The 26,610-nt window shown below is 39.0% G+C and overlaps 1 protein-coding gene across 6 annotated transcripts in view; it reads right to left on the bottom strand.

Moving 5' to 3' along the window:
- Nucleotides 1–26,610, bottom strand: part of WDPCP (WD repeat containing planar cell polarity effector) — a 348,783-nt gene that overhangs the window by 65,589 nt on the left and 256,584 nt on the right. For 5 of the 6 annotated variants that reach the window (XM_090281375.1, XM_090281376.1, XM_090281373.1 and 2 more), the window contains exon 14: nt 22,499–22,601. The exons of the other annotated variant lie outside the window; for it this stretch is intronic. In XM_090281375.1, the coding sequence (XP_090137501.1) occupies nt 22,499–22,601 (103 nt within the window). The remainder of the gene's footprint in view (nt 1–22,498; nt 22,602–26,610) is intronic. 6 annotated transcript variants of the gene reach the window in all.

Consider the following 26,610-nt stretch of genomic DNA (forward strand, 5'->3'; position numbering starts at 1 on the left):
ATCAGGAGCAGTTATATAGTCATTTCTTTGATATGTAGAGACTTGGCCTTCAGAAACCATAACCTGGGAGTACCTTACTGATGTGTTTGCTAAATGATTAACAGCTAGCTCATCAAAAGGCAAAACAATCCCTGGCTGCTGTGGCTCAGTGGATTGAGCATCGGCCTGCGAGCCAAGTGTCGCTGGTTTGATTCCCAGTCAGGGCACATGACTAGGTGCACATCAGGTCCCCAGTTGGGGGCGTGAGTGAGAGGCAACCACACAGTGATGTTTCTCTCCCTCTCTCTCCTTTTCCCCCCTCTCTAAAAATAAATAAATAAACAAACAGAGAAATAAATTAATTTTTTTAAAAAAGCAAAAAAACAACCAATTTTCTATAATGTAAATACTCCTATCCTGGCCAATTTCAGGCTACCAACATGATGTCACTGAACTTGGAATTGGCACTTGTAGGCCATAGGAGCAAGCCATAGTGCATCACTGGAACACTTTGAGTGCCTGACATACATATTGCTTGAAAGATATGTATGTATGTATGTGGTGGGAATTGAAATAGATGAACTTTAAACTAAATTCTACCCTATAACAAATTATAGGATTATTAGATATGAGAATGTAGGGCATTTTATTTTCTTCAGGAACCTTATATAAAATCACTGATTCTGACTTCTGGCCAAGATGGAGGCATAGACAGACACACTGCATCTCCCTTGGCAGCTGGGAGGGAATGTGCCTACCTCAGGACTGGAGACGGCCAGAGGTTCCAGGGGATCAGGCTGTGTGGAAGTCCAGCAAATAGGGATATGGAGGAGAGGTACTCATCCAGACCTGGGGGGTGGGGGTGGAGGGCGAGTGTGGTGTGGTGGCAGCAGCAGTGGCTGCACTGGCAAGCTGGCAGAGAGTGCAGTTGCACATTTTGGGGTTGAGGGGGGGACACCTGGGGAGTGTTCCCAGCTCCTTACTGGACCGCACAGCTCATGGTCCCAGCACCAGGGAAAATCAAGCCTCATTGCTTCTGACTGCAAACCAGTGGGGGTTGGGGTGGAGGCAGAAACTGCCAGTCTCAGCAGAGTCCGATTGTTTAAAGGGCCCCCACGGTCCTAGAACGTCCACAGACCCACCCACTCTGGGAACGACAGCCAGGGCAGCAGCTGGAGGGGCGCCAGTCCAGTGCAGAGGTGGGAGAGGCGCCTGGAGGGGGGGCAAGTGCTGGGCAGGCAGCATTGTTTCCTCTCGGACCCCTCCCCACATACAGCACCACAACGTGATGAAACAGGTCACCCTGTATTGACGAATCCTTAAGGCTCCGCCCCTTACAACATAACAGGAGTGACAGCTCTACCTGAGACGCGGAGGTAAACAAATACAGGAGCCTGTCAGAATGAGGAGACAGAGAAGTATGGCCCAAAAGGGGAAACAGATCAAGGTTCCAGTGGGAGAACTAAGCGATGAGGAGATAGCCAACCTAACAGACAAGGAGATAGACAACCTAACAGATGCAGAATTCAAAACACTGGTGATAAAGATGCTCACGGGCTTAACAGATATGCTTGAGTATGGCAGACACATAAGAGAAGAAGTGAAGGCTATGCTAAGTGAAGGCTATGCTAAGTGAAACAAAGGAAAATCCATACAAAACCAATGGTGAAGGGAAGGAAACTGGGATTCAAATCAATGGTTTCAAACATAAGGAAGAAAAAAGTCAACCAGGGCAGAATGAGGAAGCAAGAATTGAAAAAAATGAGGAAAACTTCCCAAATTTTGTGAAGGAGATGGACATACAGGTCTGGGAAGCACAGAGGGTCCCAGGTGAGCTGGACCCAGAGGGGATCATGATTTAGATGCCAAAGATGAAAGATAGAGTCCTGGGGGCAGCAAGAGAGGTGTAGAGTTGCCTACAGGGGGGTCCCTATAGGACTATCAGCTGATTTCTCAGAGGACACTTTGCAGGCAGGAAGGGACTGGCAAGCACTATTCAATGTGATGAAAGGCAACCTGCAACCAGGACTATTCTATCCAGCAAGGCTATCATTTAGAATGGAAGGGCAGATGAAGTGCTTTCCAGACAAGGTAAAGCTAAAGGAGTTAATCATCACCAAGCCATTATTATATGAAATGTCAAAAGGGACTTACTTTAGAAAAAGATCAAAACTATGAACACTAAAATGACAACAAATTCACAACTATTAACAACTGAATCTAAAAAAAAAGGAAATCGAACTAAGCAAACCAGAATAGGAACAGAATCATAGGTATGGGGATCATTTGGAAGGTTATCAGCTGGGAGGGGGGTGGGGAGAAATGGGGATATAGTGCAGGGATTAAGAAGCATAATCGGTTGGTACAAAATAGACAGGGGAAAGTTAAGAATAATATAGGAAAGGGTGAAGTAAAGGAATTTATATGCACGACCCATGGACATGAACTAAGGGGGGTGGGATTGCTGGAGGGAAGGAGGGTACTGGGCATAGGGGAGCAAAGGGGAAAAAAATTGGAACTACTGTAACAACATAATCAATAAAATATACTTTTAAAAAAAAACCCTGATTCTTCCCTGATTCCCTTTAAGAATATAGATTTATGGTTATATAAAGTCAGTTTGAAAACTTTAAAATAGTTAAAAACAGGTAAATGTGTATATGAAGGTAAATATACTAGTTAATTTTGATAAAGCAGATGTATGATTTAAGCTCATAAACTTTACAGACCAACTATATAACAAAGATATTTTCGTGTGTGAATAGAGATTTCCTGTAGATGTGGTAAGGATACAGGAACATTAACTTCAAAATTGATATAACTTCTGAGACATTAAGTAGAGAAATTTATACATGTAAAATATCTGCCAGAGATCCAAATTTAGCTATAAAGTTCAATAATTTCATGCTTTTTGTCAGCTAATGTATATAAAATCATTTTGGTTTTTAGAAATTATTCAGTTTCTATATTAGCTCCTGTGGTTGGGCACCTTAATGTCATACGTTTTGCTACAATAAATTCAGTAGAAATAAGTCTCTTAAAGCACTATTTAAGAGAATTTAATCCAAAGTACCTTTTGAATAAAGCAATACCCCCTCAAAAATAATATTCAAACTTATTTCAGTTTGCAATATTAGGTGGATATGAATAAATGATTTTTTTCACCAAGTTACAGTTATCCAGAAGTCTGCAGAAAAGGGTGAAGCCAAAGAACTTATATGCACGTTCCATGGACATAAACTAAGGGGAGAGTGAGATTGCTGGAGGGAAGGGGGGTACTGGGTAGAGGGGAGCAAAGGGGAAAAAATTTGAAACTACTGTAAACATAATAAAATATACTTAAAAAAAGATGTTTGATATAATTTCAATCTTCTTAAATTCATTAAAGGTTTTGCATTGTACATTGGAAAATGTTCCATGTGCACTTCTGCTTTTGGGTGAAATGTCCTGAAAATATAAATTAAGTGTATCTGATAATATGTCATTTAAGGCCACTGTTTCCTTGTTGATTTTCCGTCTGGATGATTTATCCACTGATGTCAGTGGGGTCCTAGGGTCCCCTACTATAACTGTATTACTGTTGATCTCTTTATGTTTGCAAATATTTGCTTTATATATTTACGGTATTCCCTCACTTATTGCAGGTATTACATTCTAGACCCCCCCCCCCCCCCCGTGATAGGCAAAAACCGGCGAAGTAGGAACCTTACATTTATTTTAGTATTTATATATATTTTAAGGCTTTATAAGCCCTTCCCACACACTTATAAACAATTCCCAGCCCCTTATTAACCTTTTCCACACTGTTATAAACACTACTTATGTTCTTAAACATATTCTACACTCTTAAACCTACATAACTTTAACAACCTACATATACAGCACCGCAAAATCCCGCGATATAGTGAAAAATCTGTGATAAATAATTAAATATAATATTTTTAAGAATCCCACGATACAGTGAAGCCACAATAAGTGAACCACGATGTAGAGAGGGACTACTGAAGTTGCTCCTATGTTGGGTGCATAGAGCCTTATGAGGGTTATATGCTCTTGTGGGAATGATCCCTTATCATTTTGAAATGCCTTTCTTTTTCTCTTGTTACAGCCCTTGTTTTAAAGTCTGTTTTATCTCATATAAGTATTGCTACCCCAACTTTCTTTTTTTCATTTCTATTTGCATGAAATATCTTTTTCTATCCCTTTACTTTCAATCTGAGTGTGTCTTCCAATCTTAAAAGTGGGTCTCATGTAGGCAGCATATGTACGGGTCTTTAAAAAATAAAATCCACTCAGCTCTGTATGCTTTTTGATTATTTAGTCCATTACATTACTAGACATATAGTTATTGTAATTTTGTTAATTGTTTTCTGATTATTTTGTAGTTCTTCTCTGCTCCTTTCCTATTCTCTTGCTCACCTCTTCTTATATGTTGATGACTTTTTGTAATGTCAAGTTTGGTTTCCTCTCTCTTTATTTCTTGTATTTCTTTTAGGTTTTTGGTTTGTGGTTACCATAACATTCATATATACCAAAATATGTTAATAGCAGTCTAAGTTGATGGTCACTTTAGTTCAAACACACTAGAAATTACCAGAGCCCTAGCTGGCTGGTGGCTCAGTTGGTTGGAGCTTCATTCCATACACCAAAAGATTGATGGTTCACTCCCCGGTCAGGACACATACCTAGGTTGAAGGTTCTAGCCCCCGTCTGGGTGTGCACAGGAGACAACTGACCAATGTTTCTCTCTCATGTCGGTGTTTCTGTCTTTATTTCTCTCTTCCTCTCTCTCTAAAGTCAATAAAACATATCCTTGGGTGAGGACTAAAAATAATTTTTAAAAAGTAAAAATCAATGGGATATTTACTCACCTCCTCCTCATTTGTTTTGGTCATTATTTTTTACTTCTTTTGTGTGCGTGTGTTTGTGTATGACCCTTAATTTATTGTTGTGCTTACACACGAGCTGCCTATTTTAACCTTTGTACTAGTTCCACAGTTGGTTCGTCCAGCGCTTTTACTGTTTGCCTTTGTTGGTTAAAATTTTTTCTTTCCTATATATGTATATTTTAAATGCTCACCCAAGAACATTTTTTTCATTGCTTCTAGAGAGAGAGGAAGGGAGAGAAACATTGATGCGAGAGAGAAGCATCGATTGGTTGCCTCCCATACACACCTGGACTGGGGATCATATATGCCCAGACAAGGGATCACATGTGCCTGTGCTCTGACAAGGGATGGAACCCGCAACCTAGGTATGTGCCATGACCAAGAATCAAACCCACAACAGGATGATGCTAAGACCAACTGAGCCACACTGGCCAGATCTCTTTCTTGTATTTTTTTATTCATATTTCTGATCTTTTCTTTCTACTTAATGAAGTCCCTTAAACATTTCTTTTAATACTAGTTTAGTGGTGATGAATTCCTTTAGCTGCTGCTTGTCTGAGTAATTCTTTATTACTCCACTGATTCTAAATGAGAGCACTGCTGGGTAGAGTAATCTTAGTTGTAGGTCTTAGTTCCTCATTGTTTTAAATATTTTGTGCCTGTCCCTTCTGGCCTGCAAAGTTTCCATTTAAAAATCAGCTGATCGTCACATAAGACAAATTGCTTTTCTCTTGCTACTTTTAATATTATTTGTCTTTAACTTTTGGCATTTAAATTATGATTTGTTCTGGTTTGGGCCTCTTTGGATTCATCTTGTTTGGGACTCTGTACTTCTGGGACTTGCATGTCTATTTCCTTCGCCAGGTTAGGAGTTTTCCATCATTATTTCTTCAAATAGGTTTTCAGTTCCTCACTCTCTCTCTCCTTCTGGTACCTCTTTATGTAAATGTTGACACACTTGATGTTGTCCCAAACGTCCCTTAAATTATCTTAATTTTTTTTCCCTTTTTGGTGTTCCAATTGGGTTTTCTGCTACCTTACTTCCACATCACTGACTCAGTTCTCTGCTTCATCTAATCTACTGTTGATTTCCTCTAATGTATTCTTCATTTCAGTTATTATATTCTTGGTTCTTTTTAATGATTTCTTTTAGTTGAGGTTCTCACTGATTTTATTTGTTCTTCCCCTAAGGTCATTGCGCATAACTATTGATTTGAACTCAGTATCTTTTAGATTGCTTGTTTCCAAATTTAGTTTTTTGTTTGCTTGTTTGTTTTGGAGTTTTGTCCTGTTCTTTCATTTGGGACAATTTCATTGTCTTCTCATTTTGGCTAACTTACTGTGTTTATTTCTATGAATTAAGTAGACATGCTACATCTCTCAGTTTTGACACAGTAGCCTTACGTAGTAGGTGTTGTGTGAGGCCTGGTGGCACAGTCTTCAGGAGTATCCCTTTTGTGGGTTGTGTGTGACCTTCTGTTGTAGTGGAGCCTTGATTGATGTTGGCACATCCATGGATGGAATTGACCCTTAGGCTGACTGGCTATGAGTGCTGGCCATGACTACAATAGACAAGTGATTGTATATGGACTGATCCCACAGACTGCGAGTTGCTTTTGCAGGGCTCTGGTGTTAGCTGAGTCCACCAGTTGGGTGTGTGGTTTTGGAGCTGACTGAGTTGTACTTTGGTGTGGTCTGAAGCTGACCACCAGCTGTATTGGTTGTGGAGGCGCTTGATAGGGGCTCTAGTGCAAGCCAAAGTCAGCCTCAATTTGTGTCAGGCTTGTGCCACGTAGTGGGAGCGACAAAGTGATCTGCCATTGATTGCCACTTGTGCTGACCTTGGAGACTCTTGGGAGAGGCTGTGCTGTGAACCAAGGCTAGCTGCTGGCAGTGCCATGCTTAGGATTGTTTGCTTGGCACCACAATGTGTGCTGAGGTCAGCAGACCCTTGTGCAGGATTGGTGGGTGATTAGTTGAAGCTATGTTCCAGGCCAATTCTGGCCACAGCTTGTGCCAGGCTTGGGGCCACTTGATAGGAGTTACAGTGCAAGTTGAGAATGGCTGCTGCTTGTGCCAGGCTTGGAAATGCTTAGCAAGTGATACAGGGTATGCTCAAACCAGTTGCTGCTTGTTTGGGGTTTGTGGACCCCTGAGAGATTTTAAAGGTGCCTGTCGCACAAGTGAGGCAGTTTCCTTATGTACAAAAGCTTCTGAAAGTGGCTTGGGAAGACTGTGAGTTGGGAAGCGATCAGGTCTCAAGGACTCAAGGAATCCCCAGGGTGGGGCAAAGAGTGTTAGTCAGGTTAATGATTAAACTCAGAAATGGTGCTCACCTGAGCCTGCCAACTGGGTGGAAAGAGGATTTAACAAAGGAGTAATGGTGCCTACTAGTGCTTTTGTCCCTGGGGTGATCCTTCCCAACCCCTGCCCCTCCAGCCCTCACCCTGAAGCCAATCAATTCAGTTCCTCCTTATATGTCCCCAGTGCTCTTTGAGCTGCAGTATCTACACTAGAGACCAGAGTGAGTGAGTCTGTGAGCAATTGAGTCTGTTCACAGCCTCTTAAGAAGAATCTCTGGATTCCAGAAGCCCTCCGTATCACTTGGATGCAATCCCCACTGGTTTGCATAGTCAGATAAGGATTGCAATTTCCAGCACTGGTGCCCTGGGGTGTGGTACTGGGTATGGCACTGGGACCCCTCATTTTACAGAAGAAACCGCCATAGCAGAGATTACCTCTGAATTATTAACTGTCACACCAGTGAGATGGGACCTTCCTATTTCCACATCTCCACCTGTACTACAAGTCTGTCAAGGTTTCTTTATAGCCTTAGTTATAGAACTTCTGTTCAGCTAGTCTTCGTGGTACTCAATGATGGTTGTTCTATAACTTGGTTGTAATTTTGATGTGGTCATGGGAAGAGACGTGCACAGTGTTTACCTACTCTGCCATCTCAACCGAGAGTAATACACCTTAGTATTCTTAAAGTTTGTACCATATAACTATATGAATTGATTGTCTACTATATTTTGATTTTTTTTAGCCTACCTGAACTATCTTATTTTTTAAAATATATTTTTTTATTAGACTGTTACAGTTATCCCTATTTAGTTACAGTTGTCCCAATTTAGTTTCCCTTTGCTCCCCTCCACCTAGTACCCCACTTCCCTCCAGCAATCCCACCTCTCCTTAGTTCATGTCCATGGGTTGTGCATATAAATTCTTTGGCTTTACCCTTTCCTAAAATTATTCTTAACTCCCCTCTATTTTGTAACTACCAATTATGTTTCTTAATCTCTGCACCATTTCCCCATTTCTTCCCCATCTCCCTCCCAGCTGATAACCCTCCAAATGATCCCCATACCTATGATTCTGTTCCTATTCTGGTTTGCTTAGTTCGATTTTGTTTTTATTTTTTAGATTCAGTTGTTGATAGTTGTGAATTTGTTGTCATTTTAATGTTCTTAGTTTTGATCTTCTTGTTCTTAAGTAAGTCCCTTTAACATTTCATAGAATAATGGCTTGGTGATGATGAACTCCTTTAGCTTTACCCTGTCTGGGAAGCATTTTAATTATGATGTGTCTTGGTGTGGTCCTCTTTGGGTCTAGCTTGTCTGGGACTCTCTGTGCTTCCTGGACTTGTATGTCTATTTCCTTCAACAAGTTTGGGAACTTTTCCTTCATTATTTTTTCACATAAGTTTTAAATTTCTTGCTCTTTCTCTTCTCCTTCTGGCACCTCTATGATTCAGCTATTGGCACTTCTAAATTCCCAGAGGTTCCTAAGCCTCTCTTCATTTTTTTTTTTCAATTCTTGTTTCTTCATTCTGTACTGGTTGACTGTTTATTTCTCCTTATGCTCCAAATCATTGATTTGAACCCTGGTTTCTTTCCCCTCATCACAGGTTTCATGTGGATTTTCCTTTGTTTCACTTAGCATAGCCTTCACTTCCTCCTTTATGCACCTGCCATACTTAAGCATATCTGTCAAGTCTGCGAGCATCTTTATCACCAGTGTTTTGAACTCTGCATCAGTAAGGTTTGCTGTCTCCTTGTCGCTTAGTTTTCCCACTGGAACCTCAATCTGGTCCCTCTTTTGGGCCATACTTCTCTGTCTCCTCAACTTGACAGGTTCCAGTGTTTGCCTGTGTGTCTTAGATAGAGCTGTCACACTTGTAACGTTGTAAGGGGCAGGGCCTTAGGTATTTATCAGTATAGGCCAACCTGTTTCACCACATTGTGGCTCTGTATATGGGGGACGGGTCTGGGAGAGAACAATGCCACTTGTTCAGCACTGTCCCTTTTCCAGGCACTTCTCCCACTTCCGTATGGGATTGACACCTCTCTAGCTGTTGCTCTGGCTGTGGTTCCCAAAGTGGGTGGGTTTGCCGATGTTCTAGGACCGTGGGGGGCCCTTTAAACAAGTGGATTCTACCGAGAAATGGGCAGTTTCTTCTGCCGCCCTAACCCCCACTGGTTTGCACAGTCAGAAGCAATGAGGCTTTATTTTCCCTGGCACTGGGACCGTGAGCTTTGCGGTCTGGTCTGGTGCTGGGAGCACTCCCCAGGTGTCCTTCCCGACTTTTTTAAATGTGTGACTGCACTTTCTGATGGCTGGCCATAACTGCTGTCACCACCATTGCCTCCACACTGCTTCCTCTCCACCCCTCCTACCTGTCTGGATGAGTATTTCTTCTTTATATCTTTGTTTGTTGGACTTCCATGCAGCTCAGTTTTCGGGAACTTCTGGTTGTCTCCAGTTCTGAGGAAGTTGTATTCCTTCTTAGTTGTGGATGGAGACATGGCTTTTCTACCTATGCCTCAATCTTGGCCAGAAGTCCTCTGATTCATGATAGAAGATATTTTTACTGTACTACACACTAGCCAAGTTAATATGCATTGTATTTATTCTTAAATTAATGGTTTTATTAGTTACTCTTAATATTACATACCAATATTCAAGTAAAAGTCTTTATTATTTTCTTGCAGAAAGATTAATTACCAATTATTTTTGTCCTGGATCACCACAATTTACTAGCCTAACTAATGAGCAAATCAGAAAAGGTTTGAGACATTGACTCCTTTCTGAAAAAGAAAAAAAGTAGGCTTAAAGCCCAAGTAGTTTAATGATTCTACTTTTCCCCCCAGGAAACACTATTATATTTTGCCAAGCAACTGACAATTTATGACAAGATAAGTTCTAAAAATATGATACCTTCTTTAATAATATAGTGAGCTTGTACTTCAGAATTCAAAAATATGTTAATTAAATATTTAAACAATGGAAATATTTTATCTGAAAATACCTAATTTAGAGAAAATCTATAGTTAAGGTAATTAAGAATTGGTATTATTTAATATGTCATACTCTATGACTGACATTATGTCACCACAAAAAAAGAAACAAAGGTTAGATAATCATGTATTCTTAGGAATTTTCTTTCAAGTTATACTAGTAATACAGTCTTGTGTAAAACACTGCAGCTCAGCAAAGCAGTTAAGTCTTTGATGTGCTTAAAATTATGAAAGGTTTAGGATTATGTCTTCAGGCAAAGATGCTAGAGGAAAGAAGGTATAGATCAAAACTGACATCATGACATGATAAATAGAAGATTGGAATGAATATAGCTCCTCTAAGTCAAAAAGTAATATAATGTAGTCTCTCAAGAACAGTGTAGGTAAACAGTTAACTGCAATTTTATAGGAGAGACTTAAAAACTTTTTTGTAGCTTAATTTTAAAAGTTTATTATGTTAATAATGAGATATTTTAAGTATAAGAACAAATCTTTACCTTCATCCATGTATTATCCACTGGATAGTTATCTATATTCTTATACATTTTCCCAATGGTATCATGACTTTAGACTAAAACAAAACAGGCATTTAGGAAGAAGAAAACTTATTAACGATCAGGTTTTTGAATGATTTTTTTTTAATTATTTATTTATTTATTTTATTTTTAGAGAGAGGGGAAAGGAGAACGAGAGGGAGAGAAACATCACTGTGTGGTTGCCTCTTACTCGCGCCCCCAACTGGGGACCTGATGTGCAACCTAGTCATGTGCCCTGACTGGGAATCGAACCAGCGACACTTGGCTCGCAGGCCGACGCTCAGTCCACTGAGCCACAGCAGCCAGGGCTTGAATGATTTTTGATGACAAAAGAATATCACTGGGTAACAAAAATACGATAAGTATTCAAATTTTGCTGAATATATGAGGCCTGTCCAGAAATCATCCAGCCACGTACTCTGAAGAACATTTACTGTAGAAGATACAAGAAACATTGTACAAGATACACTGTACAGAGTATAATGATGCCTCAGTCCCCTTCAAAGTCGGCACCTTGAGACATCACAAAGTTCTCCCAATCACCATCAGCAGCCCCACTGTATTTTCCTGAATCTCGCTGATGATCTGAAATCTCTTCCCTTTCAAAGATGATTTTAGTTTTGAAAAAAAACAGGTTGCAGGGCACCCAATCTGGGCTGTAGGGGGGCTGAGTCACCTGGGTGATTTGAAGTTTCACCAAAACACTCTGCACAAGAAGTGATGCATGAGCAGGTGCATTGTCATGATGAAGCTGCCAGTCACCAACTGCCCATAGCTGTGGTCTTCTGAATCATCTGAATAGTCTCAACAGAGGAATGTTCAAGCTTAACATAACATCTGGTGTGGATTCATGGCTCTACTCACTCATTTTGAATGCAACAGCCACATAGTACACATGCTCATTCAACAACATCTACTGTCCCCACTAACTAGTACTGTGAAGTTGTCACTGTTCACATATGCACATTCCAATCCACTCTCTTCTGCTGCCAGGTCACAGTGATGTCGCACAAACTGTTCTAATTATATTAACAATGCCTGGACTTTTTCTAGACAGACCTTGTATATATAGTAAAAATAGGAAATAAGTAGACTAATTTTTTATCTCTGGATGATAATATAATGAGTGACATTTTCTTTTATACTATAAGCACAAATAAGCTTTTATATCAGAATTTAAAAGTATATTTAAAAGGAGATACTGGACTTCTGGCCAAGATGGAGGCCTAGAAAGACACTATGCATCTCTCTCCACAACTAAGAAGGACTACAATTACTTCAAAACTAGAGACAACCATAAGTTCCAGAAAATCGAGCTTCATGGAAGTCCAACAAACAAAGATATAAAGAAGAAATACTCATCCAGACAGGTAGGAGGGGTGGAACTGGGGAAGAGAGGACATGGTGTGGTGGTGGCAGTGGTCGCAGCAGAAGCAGCCCAGCGGAAAGCGTAGCCACACATTTAAAAAAGTCAGGAAGGACACCTGGGGACCGTTCCCAGCATCAGACCATGGTCTCAGAGTCAGCGTAAATAAAGCCTCATTGCTTCTGACTGTTCTACCAGTGGGGGTTGGGGTGGAGGAAGAAACTGCTGGACTCTCAGCAGAGTCCACTTGTTTAAAGGGCCACCATGGTCATAGAAGGTCCACAAACCCACCCACTCTGGGAACAACAGCCAGGCAACAGCTAGAGAGGCACCAGTCCCATACAGAAGTGGGAGAACTCCCTGGAAAAGGGGCGAGTGATGAGCAAGTGACATTGTTCCTCTCAGACTGCTCCCCCACATACAGCACCACAAAGTGGTGAAACAGATATCCCTGTACTGACGAATACCTAAGGATCCCAGTACTGACAAATACCTAAGGCTCCGCCCCTTACAACATGACAGGTGCAACAGCTCTACCTGAGACATAGAGACAAACACAGGAGCTTCTCAAGATGAGGGGGAACATATCAAGGTTCCAGTGGGAGAAATAAGTGACGAGGAGATAGCCAACCTCACAGATGAGGATAGCCAACCTAACAGATGTAGAGTTCAAAACACTGGTAATAAAAATGCTCACAGGCTTGACAGATATGTTCAAGTACAGCAAACGCATAAGAGAAGAAGTGAAGGCTATGCTAAATGAAACAAAGGAAAATCCACACAAAACCAATGGTGAAGGGAAGGAAACTGGGGTTCAAATCAATGATTTGGAATATAAGGAAGATAAAAAACAGTCAACTGGTACAGAATGAGGAAATAAAAATTGAAATAAATAAGGAGAGGCTTAGGAACCTCTGTGATAACTTTAAATGTGCCAAGATCCGAACCATGGGGGTGCCAGAAGAAGAAAAAGAGAAAGAAATTGAAAGCTTATGTGAGAAAATAATGAAGGAAAACTCCCCAAATTTGGCAAAGGAAATAGACATACAAGTCCAGGAAGCACAGGAAATCTCAAAGAAGCTAGACCCCAAAAGGATCACACCAACACACATCATAACTAAAATGCCAAAGGTTCAAGATAAAGAGAGACTCTTAAAAGCAGCAAGAGAAAAGCAGAAAGTTACCTATAAAGGACTGCCCATAAGACTATCAGCTGAGTTCTCAAAAGAAACTTTGCAGGCAAGAAGGGGCTGCCAAGAAGTATTCAAGGTGATGAAATGCAAGGACTTACAACTAAGATTACTCTATCCAGCAAAACTATCATTTAGAATGGAAGGGCAGATAAAGTGCTTCCCAGACAAGGTGAAGCTAAAGGAGTTCATCATCACCAAGCCATTATTCTATGAAATGTTAAAGGGACTTACTTAAGAACAAGAAGATCAAACCTATGAACATTAAAATGACAACGAACTCACAACTCTCAACAACTGAATCTAAAAATAAAAACAAAATCCAACTAAGTAAACCAGAATAGGAACAGAATCACAGGTATGGGGATCATTTGGAGGATTGGATCAGCTGGGAGAGGGAAGGGGGAGAAATGGGCAAATGGTGCAGGGATTAAGAAGCATAATTGGTTGGTACAAAATAGACAGAGGAGTGTTAAGAATAATATAGGAAAGGGTGAAGCCAAAAAACATATGCATGACGCATGGACATGAACTAAAAGGGGTGCGATTGCTGGAGGGAAGGGGGATACTGGGCAGAGGGGAGCAAAGGGAAAAGAATTGGGACTACTGTAACAACATAATCAATAAAATATACTTTAAAAAAAAAGGAAATAGCAATCTATAAAGCTACAGCCTTTTTATAGCACAGCATCTGCAAGATCATATATGATAAATGTATTTGGAACTACAATGCATTTGGAAGTCTCCTAATATGTGAATGTGCAGGCTGGAAATTATCTTTGAATAGGGTTTGAAAAATATTTCCACAGAGGAAGTTGTTTCACCACTTTGCTTATCTCCTTTTAAATACTATTCTCAAATCTCATTGTAATAGATGAAGTGCTTGCTTCACCTGCACCACCCCCCCACCCCGTCCGCTCGCGTTGCCAATGCTTTTACAGTTATTTTGCTGGGTTTATGGTCACCCAACTAAAGATATTTCCCAGACTTTCATTAAACCTGTGGTAGACTTATGAGCAGGTTTTATAAAATGGGATATTAGCAGAAGTGATGTGTAATAACTCCTGTGTTCTACCTTGAACAACGGACGAGTATGCCTTCCTTTTTTTTTTTCTTCTCATAGGTAGGGATGGAGATCATGAAATATGCAGATGAAGACTATACCCTAGAGATGACGAAGCAATATGGTGGAAGGGAACATGGTAATCTGATACCCGCATACCCTTCCAGTCCTGGAACACCTTCCAGGATTATGTGAGAAAGAAATAAAGATATTTATTTAAATCACTGTAGACTCACTTTGCCTATACTGTTCCATACCTAATGCACATGTTGGAATTATTCCACCACTAGTACACCATCAGTGAAGCTCATTTAACTTTGGTTACTTTGATTCAATAGACTATTGGAGGTCCTAGCCAGAACAATTTAGGCAAGGAAACAAAATAAAAGGCATCCAGATCAGAAACAATGAAGTAAAACTATCTCCTTTTACAGATGCGATTACATATAGAAAACCCTAAAGACCTCACCATAACACCGTGGAATAAGTAAATTCAGTAAAGTTGGAGGACATAAAATTAATATAATTATTGTTATTTTTTTATAAACTAACAAATTATCAGAAAAATTAATACAATTGAATCAAAAATATTGGATTGGCCAAAAAGTCTGTTTTGTTTTTTCCATATGATGGCTCTAGTAGCATTTAGTTGTCTTTAACTTCATTGGAAAACAATATTGTTAGATTGTGTTGTGACAGCTGTCCATATCAGGGTGCATTTATAAAACATATCAAAATTAGTGAATTTCTGTGTAGCCATTTTAATATTGAAGGTGGACAAAAATATGCAATATTTTCAGTGTATTATACTTTATTACTTAAGAAAGGTAAAAATACAACTGAAATGCAAAAAAAAGATTCGTGCAGTGTATGGAAGAAGGTGCTGTGACTGACTGAATGTGTCAAAAGTGGTTTGCAGAATTTATTGGTACTATTGACATTTTGGCCAAATAATTCTTTGCTGTGGGGCTGTCTTATGCATTGGAAGATGTTTATCAGCACCCCTGGCCTCTACCCCCTAGAAGCCGATAGTGGGAGATAGCCAACATACTCAAAATATCCAAATCAATAGTTATTGGTGAAAATTAAAAATGTGTCTTTTATTTTCCAAAAAGCACCACATGGACTTTTTGGCCACTCCAATAATCTCAGAGGTGAAAAGAAATATCGGTACACTGAACGTGACAAGCCTGTGATGAAAGAAGGTGCAAATAAATGGAATAGCTATGTTCATGGATTAGAAGAACTAATATTGTTAAAAAGTTCATCCTACCCACCCTGGCTATGTGGCTCAGTTGGTTGGACTGTCTTCCCATACACCAAAAGGTTGCGCATTTGAGCCCTGTTTGGGACACATACGGAGGCAACTAATCAATGTTTCTCTCAAATCAATAAACATATCCATGGTGAGGATTTTTTAAAATGTCCATACTACCCAAAGCAGTCTACAGATTCAGTACAATCCCTATCAAAATTCCAATGGCATTTTTCACAGAAACAGAATAAACAGTCCTAAAATTTTCATGGAACACCAGTAGACCCATACTGCCCAAAAGATTTTAATAAAGAAGACAAAGGTGGAAGCATCACACTTCCTGATTACAAATTTTATCACAAAACTACAAAAGTAAAAACACTGTTGTCATTAAAACAGATACAAAGGTCAAAGCAAAGGAAGAGAGCCCCAAAATAATCCCATTCAAATATGGTCTATTAATTTACAACAAGGAGGCTTCTAGTCCAATATGGCAGCTAAGACAAATCTAAACTCACCTCGTTCCACAGACACATTATATCTATACCTACAGACAGATCAATTTCCCCTGAGAACAACTAAGGGCCAAATGAACAGCTTCTGTACAACAAATAAGAGAGAGAGACCACATAGAAACAGAAGAGACAGAAACAGGGCATCATGGGAACCACTCCCCCCAACACACTGACCTGCAGTAGGGAAGGATTACTGAAGGGACCACATTCAGACTTACCCACCCTCGGGTACAATGAAAAAAATAGATTAAAGGGTACCTAGACTACACCTCAAAGAAATCCATTTACTAACCTTAAAGCATTTTCGAAATAGGAGTGGAACTGCAGAAATTCTCTTTGGTGTCAGAGGCATCAGGGAGTGCTATTTGTTCTCCCCGCTTACCTTCGTCACACAGGTATGAGCATGATACAGGTGCTCTAGTCAGCTAGCTAAGGCCACCCATTCTTGTGTACCCAGATCCATTCAAGTTCTGTGGCTTGCTTAGTGTCAGCTTTAACTACAGCTTCAAGCCTCAGCTTATTTAGAACAAGGTGTAATTATAGCTTTATCCAGGTCTCCCTGTAGACCGCTCCAGCTCCAATTTTTAGTTGGCCCACCAAGATGGTCCCAGCTCAACTTGTCCTCAGGACTCCCTATAGCACATATACACTCCAGCTAAAGCTTTGAATCCATACATGGCTTAATTCTGGGGCTCTGTGTGGCCTGAGCCTGCTCCACAACAGCTCCAGATAGTCTGCCAAAATAGCCCAAGTCTTCCTTGACTACAGGAATTCCCCATGGCCAACCTCAGTTCCAACTACAGCCCAGCAGGACTACCAAGGCATATCTGCTTTGGCTTATCCCTGGGTATCCCTGTGGCCCATGCCTACTACAGCTCCTGGTCCATCTAACCTGCCAAAAAAGACCTGGTATATAAAGTCTACAAAAGGGAAGTTCCTACACAAGGTCACCCCTTCAAGACTGAATATTCATAGAAAGAGAGACATTTTAAGTGAAGAGACAGATAAATAGGACAAAACAGTAGAAAAAGAACTGAATGAAATGGAGACAATCTACCAAATAAAGAGTTGCAAACAATGGTTACAGAGATGCTCAATGAACTCAGGAGAAGAAAAGACGAACTTTATGAAAACTTAAAAGAAAAGATTGAAACATAAAGACCAAATTAGGCTTGAAAAACACAATAACGAAATGAAAATAACTAGAGGGAATCAACAGCACATTAGATGATGCAGAAGAACTAGTAAGCTGGCTGGAAGACAGGTAGTGGAAATCACTCAACTGGAACAGCAAAAAGAAAAAAATTAAAATAATTTATGGAACACATAAATCAATGGAACAGAATAGAGAACCCAGAAATAAACCCAGGTCTCTATGGTCAGTTAATATATGACAAAGTGGGCAGAAGCCTAAAATGGAGTAAAAATAATCTCTTCAATAAATGGTGTTGGGAGAACTGAACTGGTACATAAAAAAAAAAAAAAGAAAGAAAGAAAGAAAGAAAATAAACTAGACCACCAACTAATGCCATACACCAAAATAAAGTCAAGATGGATAAAGACTTAAATATAAGTTGTGACACCATAAAGGTCCTAGAGGAAAACATAGGCAGTAAAATTTCAGATATCCTACGCAGCAGTATTTTCACTGATATATCTCCTAGGGCAAAGGAAATAAAGAAAAAAATAAATGGGAGTACATCAAACTAAAGTTTCTGCTCAGTGAAAATAAAACATCAGCAACATGAAAAGGGAATCAACTGTATGGGAAAACATATTCGCCAATTAGATACCTCGGACAAGGGTTTGTTCTCCAATATATATAAAGAACTTACGTGACCCAACTCCAGGAACAAAGGCAATCCAATTAAAAAATGGGCAAAGGACCTGAACAGACACTTCTCTAAGGAGGACATATGGAGGGCCCATAGGCATAAGAAAGGATTCTCAACATCACTAGCCATTAGAGAGATGCAAATTAAAACCACAATGAGATACAAACTCACACCGGTCCACAGGTCAGAATGGCCATCATTAACAAATCAACAAACAGGTGCTGGCGAGGATGTGGAGAAAAGAGAGCCCTAGTGGATTGTTGGTGGAAATGTAGATTGGTGCAACCACTGTGGAAAACAGTATGGAATTTCCTCAAAAAACTAAAAATGGAACTGCCTTTTGATCCAGCAATTCCGCTGCTGGGATTAAACCCTGAGAATCCTGAAACATCAATTCAAAAAAACGTATGCACTCCAATGTTCATAGCAGCATTATTTACAAAAGCCAAGTGCTGGAAAACAGCCTAAGTACCCATTAATAAATAAATGGATCAAACAACTGATACATTTACACAATGGAATATTACACAACAGAAGGAAAGAACTCCTGCCTTTCATGACAGCATGGATGGAACTTGAGAGTATTATGCTTAGTGAAATAAGCCAGGTGGCAAAAGACAAATACCATATGATCTCACCTACAAGAGGAACCTAATGACAAAACAAATGAGCAAAATAGAACCAGAGACATGGAAACAAGGAACAGACTGACAGTGACCAGAGGGGAGGTGGGAGGGGGAGAAGGGGAGAAAGAAGGGGAAGGTTCTAGTCAAGAAACGTATAAATGACTCATGGACATGGACAACAGGGTGGGGATTGACTATGGAATGGGGGGTGCGGGCAATGGAGAGCAATGGGGGGAAAACTGGGACAACTGTAACAGAATAAAAAGAAAGAAAATTAAAGAAAATCCTAAGATACCATCAAAAAATTTTATTAGAATAAATGAATTCAGTAAAGTTTTAAGATATAAGTTAATATTCAGCAATTGGTTAATTTCTATAATCTAATAAGCTATCAGAAAGTTCTCTCTGGACACCCTCTTGCCCCGCCCTGCAGAGGAGTTAGCTGCCTTGGCCAGGGTAGAGGTCTGGGCAGACACATGGGGTGTCAGCGACTGAGTTATGTGGCTTTGGATTGGGGGCCAATTTACCAACTTTCCCATGAACCTGACTGTTGCTTACCTCTCATGAGAGAACCACTAGTCTCACACTCGGGGTTTTGGGGACCCACCCTATCAACTCCTAGTGCCCTGCCGAGGTTTGAGCAAAACCTGGGACAGACTGGGTTGTGTGGCTCTGAGGTGGGGGCCACAGCCCCCAACTTCCCTGAAACCAGACCGGTACCTCCACTTCATGGGAGATCGACTAGCCCCATCCACCTGACTCGTGGCAGCCCTATGCTGCTGAGCTCCATCTTTTCCAGCAGAACCTGGGACAGACTGAGTTGTGTGGCTCTAGGAGAGAGGCCATTTTTTCCTTGCACACCTGACCAGAGTAGAGCCTTCCCTTCACAAGTCCAAACCTTAGTCTGTTGGGGCTTCATAAACTCTGCTGGTCTCACCCTGACAACTTACTGAGACACTGCCTCAACACAAAGGTATGTATGTGAGCACTCAGTGGGTTGCAGCTAGACTTGGTATACTCAGGGACATTTGCTGAGTGGCCTCAGACTGAACCCTGGCACCGAATGTGAACCTTTATCAATCTGGTGAACACCACTTGCTGCTAAGTGGTGACTCACTGAGAACCTACCTCATGAAACTCAAGTACTGACAGAGACTCTTTTAGTGACTGAGCCTAACAGGCAGCCAGCAGGTGGAGGCAGAGGTAGATCTTGAGGTGCCTTGGGGCTTTTGCTGACATGCCCCTGGACCCCCTGCTGATAAAAAGCCAGCCTTGGTGCACAGCTTGGTCCTTTCCGCCTGCACCCAGACCCAGAAGAGGCAGCCGCTAACTACAGATTACTTTTAGCTCCAAACACATTGCCCAGGGCTAGTCACAGGCAGCGTCTGACATTGGTCTGCTTTAGAGTCCCTCCCAAGGTGACCACAACCAACACACCCAGTGGCCAGCTTCAGATACCAGAGCAAGATCCAATAAGCTTCACAATCAGCATATCCAAAGGGAGATCTCACCAGACACCAGACCCAGCTGAGGCGAATTCCAGTTCTTATGGTCAGCACCTGCATAGCAGCTTAATAATACTCTTTCAAATCATCATCATTCTTGACATGGTCACTGTTAATGACACATCTGCTCTGATTATTCTGGTATGTTTTTTACTTTTATTTTTATTATTTTTATTTTTAATTAAATTTGTTGGGGTGATATTGGTTAATAAAATTAAAGGTTTCAAGTGTACCTTTTACATGATACATGATCTGTACATTGCACTGTTGTGCCCACCACCCAAAGTCAAATCATCATCTGTCACCATATATTTGGCCAAGATATGGAAGCAACCGAAGTGTCCAACAGATGACTGGATAAAGAAGATGTGGAACATATATATAATTAAATACTCTTTTGATATCTTACATAATTTGCTCTCTTGCTTTCATCAGTGAATCCCTTTTAAAACCAAAGCTTAATTACTTTCTGCTTTTGGAAAAGTTTGAGAGACTATGGTTGAATTAAATTCAGGAAATCTGAGAGACCATTAGCTTTCCCAATATGATTTGGGCTGTAAAGAAGAGACTACAAGGAGGAAACTAGATACTCTTTCCTAATTCATTTGGGAATTGTGAATGGGAGACATCCCAGTTTTCTGAAACAAAAGTAGAGTAGAACATTCACTTAAAATATTCATTTTTTGAGTTACTGTTGTTACTGAATGGTATCTTTCTAAAGGGATAGTAATCGAGGTCAGAGGGTAAGACCTAAAAAAACTGAAAATTGGAGAGTAATAGGGTTTCAATGAAGAAAAGATATTTGCTATAAACAAAGCAGGTCTTAAAGAGGGAACACCAAGCTCTCTGGCTAGGAATTACTACCTGGACACAGCAATCTAATTAAAGAATACACAGGGTACATTTGGTGAATAGGGGACCTCAATTTTTCTGAAATTTCATGGTAATCTCTTCACATTCTTTTTTACCCCTAGTAACTTTAGCTTTCAAATGCAAAGATGGCCTCCATTATATCTGATACCCTGGAGGGAAAGGCAGGGTAAATAACTAAGGAAGTATTCCATAAAGTTTGCTCTGGCTTAACGTTTCTCCTGTGTTTTCCTAAATGCCTAGAGGGTTAGGGATGGAGGATATTTGTAGCTCATCATATAACATCATAATTCCTATTAACATGGTATGATTTCATTATTTAGTTAAGTGACTTCTCATAACAAATATAAACTACCTACCTCACAAAGTTCTGAGGATTGATTAGTTAATATCAGTAATTTAGAGCAGTGTCTGGCCCATAGTAAGCATTTGATAAATATTAGCTATTATGTTATTAATTGGAGGTACATAAATATACTTAGGAAGCAACAAGATATAGTAATAGATCATCTGAAGTTATTCTCATCTAATATTGTATTAATAGTATTTCTTATGGATTAGGAATGGAGATTTGAAAGTGGTTTATGCATCAATTTGGAACTCTTTCAGGGTTGGGGTAGAATGGAATCATCTTTCTGGTAAGCAATTGTCAGCTCTGGTATTCAAGTTTAGTGGTACCCTGGTGGTATGGCTTTGAGTCCTTCAGTGCCACCTTGAAGACTGGGATTGCTGGTGGTGATGTTAGAAAGAAGATAAAAATTTCTCCCTTTGTCTGCAAACAGCATTCCAAAAACAGAGGACAAGATGAACTATCAATGGAGAGGCTTGTTATATTTTCAAGCAAGTCACACAGTGGAAATCTTATTAAAACTTCTTTGCCTAATTTAGGAACAGGAAATACCAAGAAGAATAGGAACTGGGATGTCTAGAGATCAGTACTTCAAGAATTAGTCCCATTAGATAAACTGAGTTTAGAAAAAGGAAGGTCATGTTGATATTGTAAGTTTTAAAAACTATCATTATTATGAAGTTTTGAATGTACCTTTAGATTCGAATTAGGTTTTTTATTGGTCTTCTTTGGAAGACTACATTGTAAAATGACTCTAGTAAACTTTACACAAAAACAAGTCACCCATCAAACCTAAAATCCCATGTGAAGTATTTTGTCTGATATAGAAGAGGATTCTTTTGAGATATGACATGTCTACATGTAAATAAAGGAATATATACATTTCTGTGTTGGTTAATTTTAATGGAAATGTAAAGGGCCAGGAAGAGCTGATAATAAACTTATTCTCAAAATTGTATGAAAAGAACAAAGTCCTTTTTACTTTTTGCTACGTGGTGATTAATCACTGATCACCAATTTTCATAATAACACAATTCCAACTTATAATATTTGCATTGTACTACTTAGCCAGGCTTAATTCTTTTTTTTTTTTTTTTAAAGACACTGGCTTTACAAAGAAAGTAATTCAAATTGACCAACCATGCCCTACAACCATAAACAGATACTGAAAAAGTATTGATTAAAACAAAAAGCACTTAAAAAAAAAAAGCATCAATTCTTACCAACTCCAGAGGTTATTGATTCTGCATCAATGTCGCTAGCTCTTTTTCTTGCCACTTCAGCTAGTGCCAATTCACCCTTATCTAGTGCAAGGTAATGAATATCCTTTGAAAATAAAGCAAAATAAAAGATTAATCCAAAATGAATCTTGGTCAAGTTACAAAGAAGATTTTTTGAAAGAAAGAACTTATTGTTCAGATTACAAAGCAGACATGGCCGATGAATATTCTTTCCTTTTTGTGTTTTAATTTTCTATTTTCTTTTTCAGTATAGGCAAATTTTCTTGAAATGGAGAGTATAGCTATAACTAATGGCAATTATTTAAACAGGTTATTTTAAGTTTTTAGGGAAAAAGACAAGTTTTTAAATAAAATGTTTGACATACTTAGTTTTCTCAGGGAATAAAAACATTAATTACTATTTTCCTTGGTGAGATTTTAAGGAAGAAAAATCTCAGAAAGTGTCTTCAAAATTCAGTTCTTTGAACTATACACAACTTTGGCTCTGGTTTTTATGTGTCTGGTAAATATTACTTTATTGCTATTATTAATACTATTATTTTGAACCCATTCAGTCAACAAATCATTGCCTATTAAGTGCCAGCAGTTTCTGGAGCATAGAGCTCAATTACAATACCAGATTTCAAGAAGCTTTGAGCCTAGTGGTGGGGAGACAGATCACTGTAAACCACAGTTAATTATTTATATAATAGTGTGATGGGTTTTATGGCAGATATTTGCACAGAGTGCTATGGAATGAAAGAGGAGGAACTGACCCTTGATCTGAGTCTTGAAGGATAAATAAGAGTTACAGTAGGAGGAAGAATGGAGAAAAGGTGACAGAGAATATAAGATACAGTGTGTACATGTGGAAGACCCTGAGAAAACAGTTCTGTTAGGCAATGGCAGGTCTTTGAACGTGAAAGAGGTACTGGACGTGTGGGAGAAATCAGTGGAAAATTAAATAAACAAGTGGGTAGAGCCACTATAAGGACTTAGAACTCCTCTGGTACACAACAATTATTGGAATGAAAATTTTACTGCAAAAAAATGGAAGATAAATATAACAGTCAGTTTATAGTGAAGATATGTAAATAGCCTATAATCATAAGCTATTTCACTTTACTAATGTTCAAATAAATAAAAATTGAATAATGTAATGCCAATTAAACTTTAAAGTTGATATTTACTGGTTGCAAAGTTTGTGGGGAGACAGGCACTTACACTTACTGGGAATATAAAAATTTATGAAGCAGGGGTTGATAAACTATGGCATATGGGCTAAATATAGCCTGCCTTTTTGTGCAGTCCTTGGGTTAAGAATGGTGTTTACATTTTTAAATGGTTGAAGAACTGTGCTCTTATTTAACTCAATGTCTTCTGAATTACCTTATGCTGCAGACTTGAAAATGTTTCAACATAAAACTATATGGAAAAACTACTGATATGTGAAACTTATACTATAATAAAGTTATTTCAATGAGAACTAGCATTGTTTGACTTACAAGTAATGTCAGGCTGTTACACATTTTCAGCACTGTCAAAAGTTAAAGTGAGATCTCCGTTTCTATACAAATTCCCAGCAATATATTTTCCGATTTCACTCCACAGCAGTTTCTCAACCTTGATGCAAGTGCAAAGAAATTTCTATATTTCAAAGTCTGTTTAACAGTGCTATTGAGGAACTTCAATTAGAAGAGATTAATTTGCAATGTAATGCATGCTAAAAGCAATCTAGTGTTTTAGCTAATAGAATTTTAAAAATGACTTTATATATATATATCAGTACCTGTCTTTGAGGAAAGAAATTTGCAACAGTGAAATATGTAAAATCTCATCACAGATCAGCATTAATAGATGAACATTTGCAATAGATTTTGATAATAAGGAACACAGACTTTCAAACCCTAACTGAAATGTTATCCCCACCAAATTACATATTCATATTTATAGACCTGTCTTACAAAAATCATACCCAATTATATTTTAATTTCATCAGTAAATATTTCTGAAAATTTATTTTTGTTCTTGTTATATACAAGGTACCTTTATAATAGCTTCAATTTTTCCTCCTGTCCCATAAGCCTGCAATATTTGCCATCTGGCCCTTTATATAAAAAGATTCCCGATTCCACATTTTAACAACATATCAGAATTTAAAATTTGCATACATATACTTTTGGGAAATCTTTCTAAGGAAATGATGTGACACTATATGTCCAAGATTGGTGATGATAACTTATAACAATGAAAAACTGAATGCAATGTAAATATATATCAATTGAAATAATCATATGTTTTCTCTTTTAATCCAGAGTATATTTTCATAATAGATCCTTATATTCAATAATGAAATTAGTAATAATTAAAAGCATACATTACTGTATACAATTTGCTAGTATTTTACTTAAGACTTTTGTTTCTCTGTTCATAATTAAGAAAAGCCTATGACTTCACTTGAGCTTGACTGCTATCTAGGTTATACTACGCTTAGAAAATAAGTTAGGTGGCTTTTTCCTATTTTTCTCATTGACAATATTTCTATGTGATTCTTCACTGAAAAAAAGCAAAGGGTATGCAATAAATATGAGAAGAAATTGCCAACCATTACTGAGTGACATAAACATCTAATTAAATAACATATACCATATAAATATATATACATATATATAAACATATACCTGTTTATGGCTGGAAAGATTATACATAATAAAGATTTCAATTTTGACCCCAATTAAACCATTAAAATTAGTGGAATTTCAATCAAAATTCCATTAAGGTTTTTATGCGATTTACACATAGATCTTAAAATTTATATGTAAAAACAAAGTCAAGAATATCTAAAATGTACTCTACTTAACATTAAGAATATATGACACTGGTATGCAAATATAAACCAAAGAAAAAGAAATACATCCATACACTTATGGTTCACTGGAGTAGCATTTAAATTTCCTTCAAGAACTTTTTCTTTGCTTTCACAACATAGCTAACTGTTTGACACACAAGGCCTAACTTTCAGCCTGTATCAGCTTTTGATATGCCTTCCCCACTAAGCTTAATAATTTCTAGCTTTTGATTTAAAGTTTGAGACATGCAACTCTTTCTTTTACTTGAACACCTAAAGCCAATTGTAGGGTTACTAATTGGCTTGATTTCAGTATTGTTGTTGTCTCAAGAAATAGGGAGGCCTGAGCAGAGGGAGAAAGATGGGGTAACCACCAGTTGATGGAGCAGTTAGAACACACATCACATTTATCAACTATGTTTGGTACAGTAGATGGGTGCGGTTCATGGTGCCCCAAAACAATTAAAATAGTTACATCAGAGATCACACTGTAATTGAAAAAATTAACTAAAAATAAATAAATGAATAAACCTACAAAAAAGATCACTGATCACAGATCACCATAACAAATATAATAATAGAATTACAATTGTGGAGAAATCATCTGGAATAACCAACTGAACACTAGCTGGAGAGAAGTCTTATAACCACAGAGAAACAGAAAAGGCCACTTCATCATGTCGTGACTGGTAGGAAGTGCGGAGATGTGAAAGGGCTGGCTGGGTTCCCACAGGTGGCAGCTAAGGGGACTGAGAAATAGCTCAGCAGCTGGGGGTTCCCCCTGAGAAGGGCAGGGTCTAAACCCCCAGCTGGGCTCCCCAGCCTACAGCAACAGAGAGGAAAGTAAAATAGCATCCAGCTGTAAAAAGCGAAAAGCCACAGGGTTTTTTGTTGGCCTGAAAGAAACAGCTGGAGACAAATAGCTCTTAAACGGATCACGTACAGAGATATTTTGGCACCTACTTACTCTGGGCTCAAGCAGAGAGGACTGGAGATATTTGGGGAGAGTTTGGGGTGGTGGCTTTGTGGAGAGAGCTGAGGGAGCAGCTGATGGGGTCCCAGTGCTGACTCATTCCCCATACTGCAGGCAGACCATTCCCCTCCAAGTGGTGTCAGCCTGAGGGGAAGCAAAAGCCCTACCTGCAGGAATTAACCTGCTCCACTCTCGGTCCTTAAGCCTGACAGCTAATAACAGATTGAATAGATTAACAACTAAAGGAGACAGACAAAGGCAGTAGATTTCTGGTAGTCTCCAACAGGCTGCCTA

The sequence above is a fragment of the Furipterus horrens genome, unplaced genomic scaffold, assembly GCF_987537825.1.
Source record: "Furipterus horrens unplaced genomic scaffold, mFurHor1.1.pri manual_scaffold_6, whole genome shotgun sequence".
In the NCBI taxonomy this organism is placed as follows: domain Eukaryota; kingdom Metazoa; phylum Chordata; class Mammalia; order Chiroptera; family Furipteridae; genus Furipterus; species Furipterus horrens.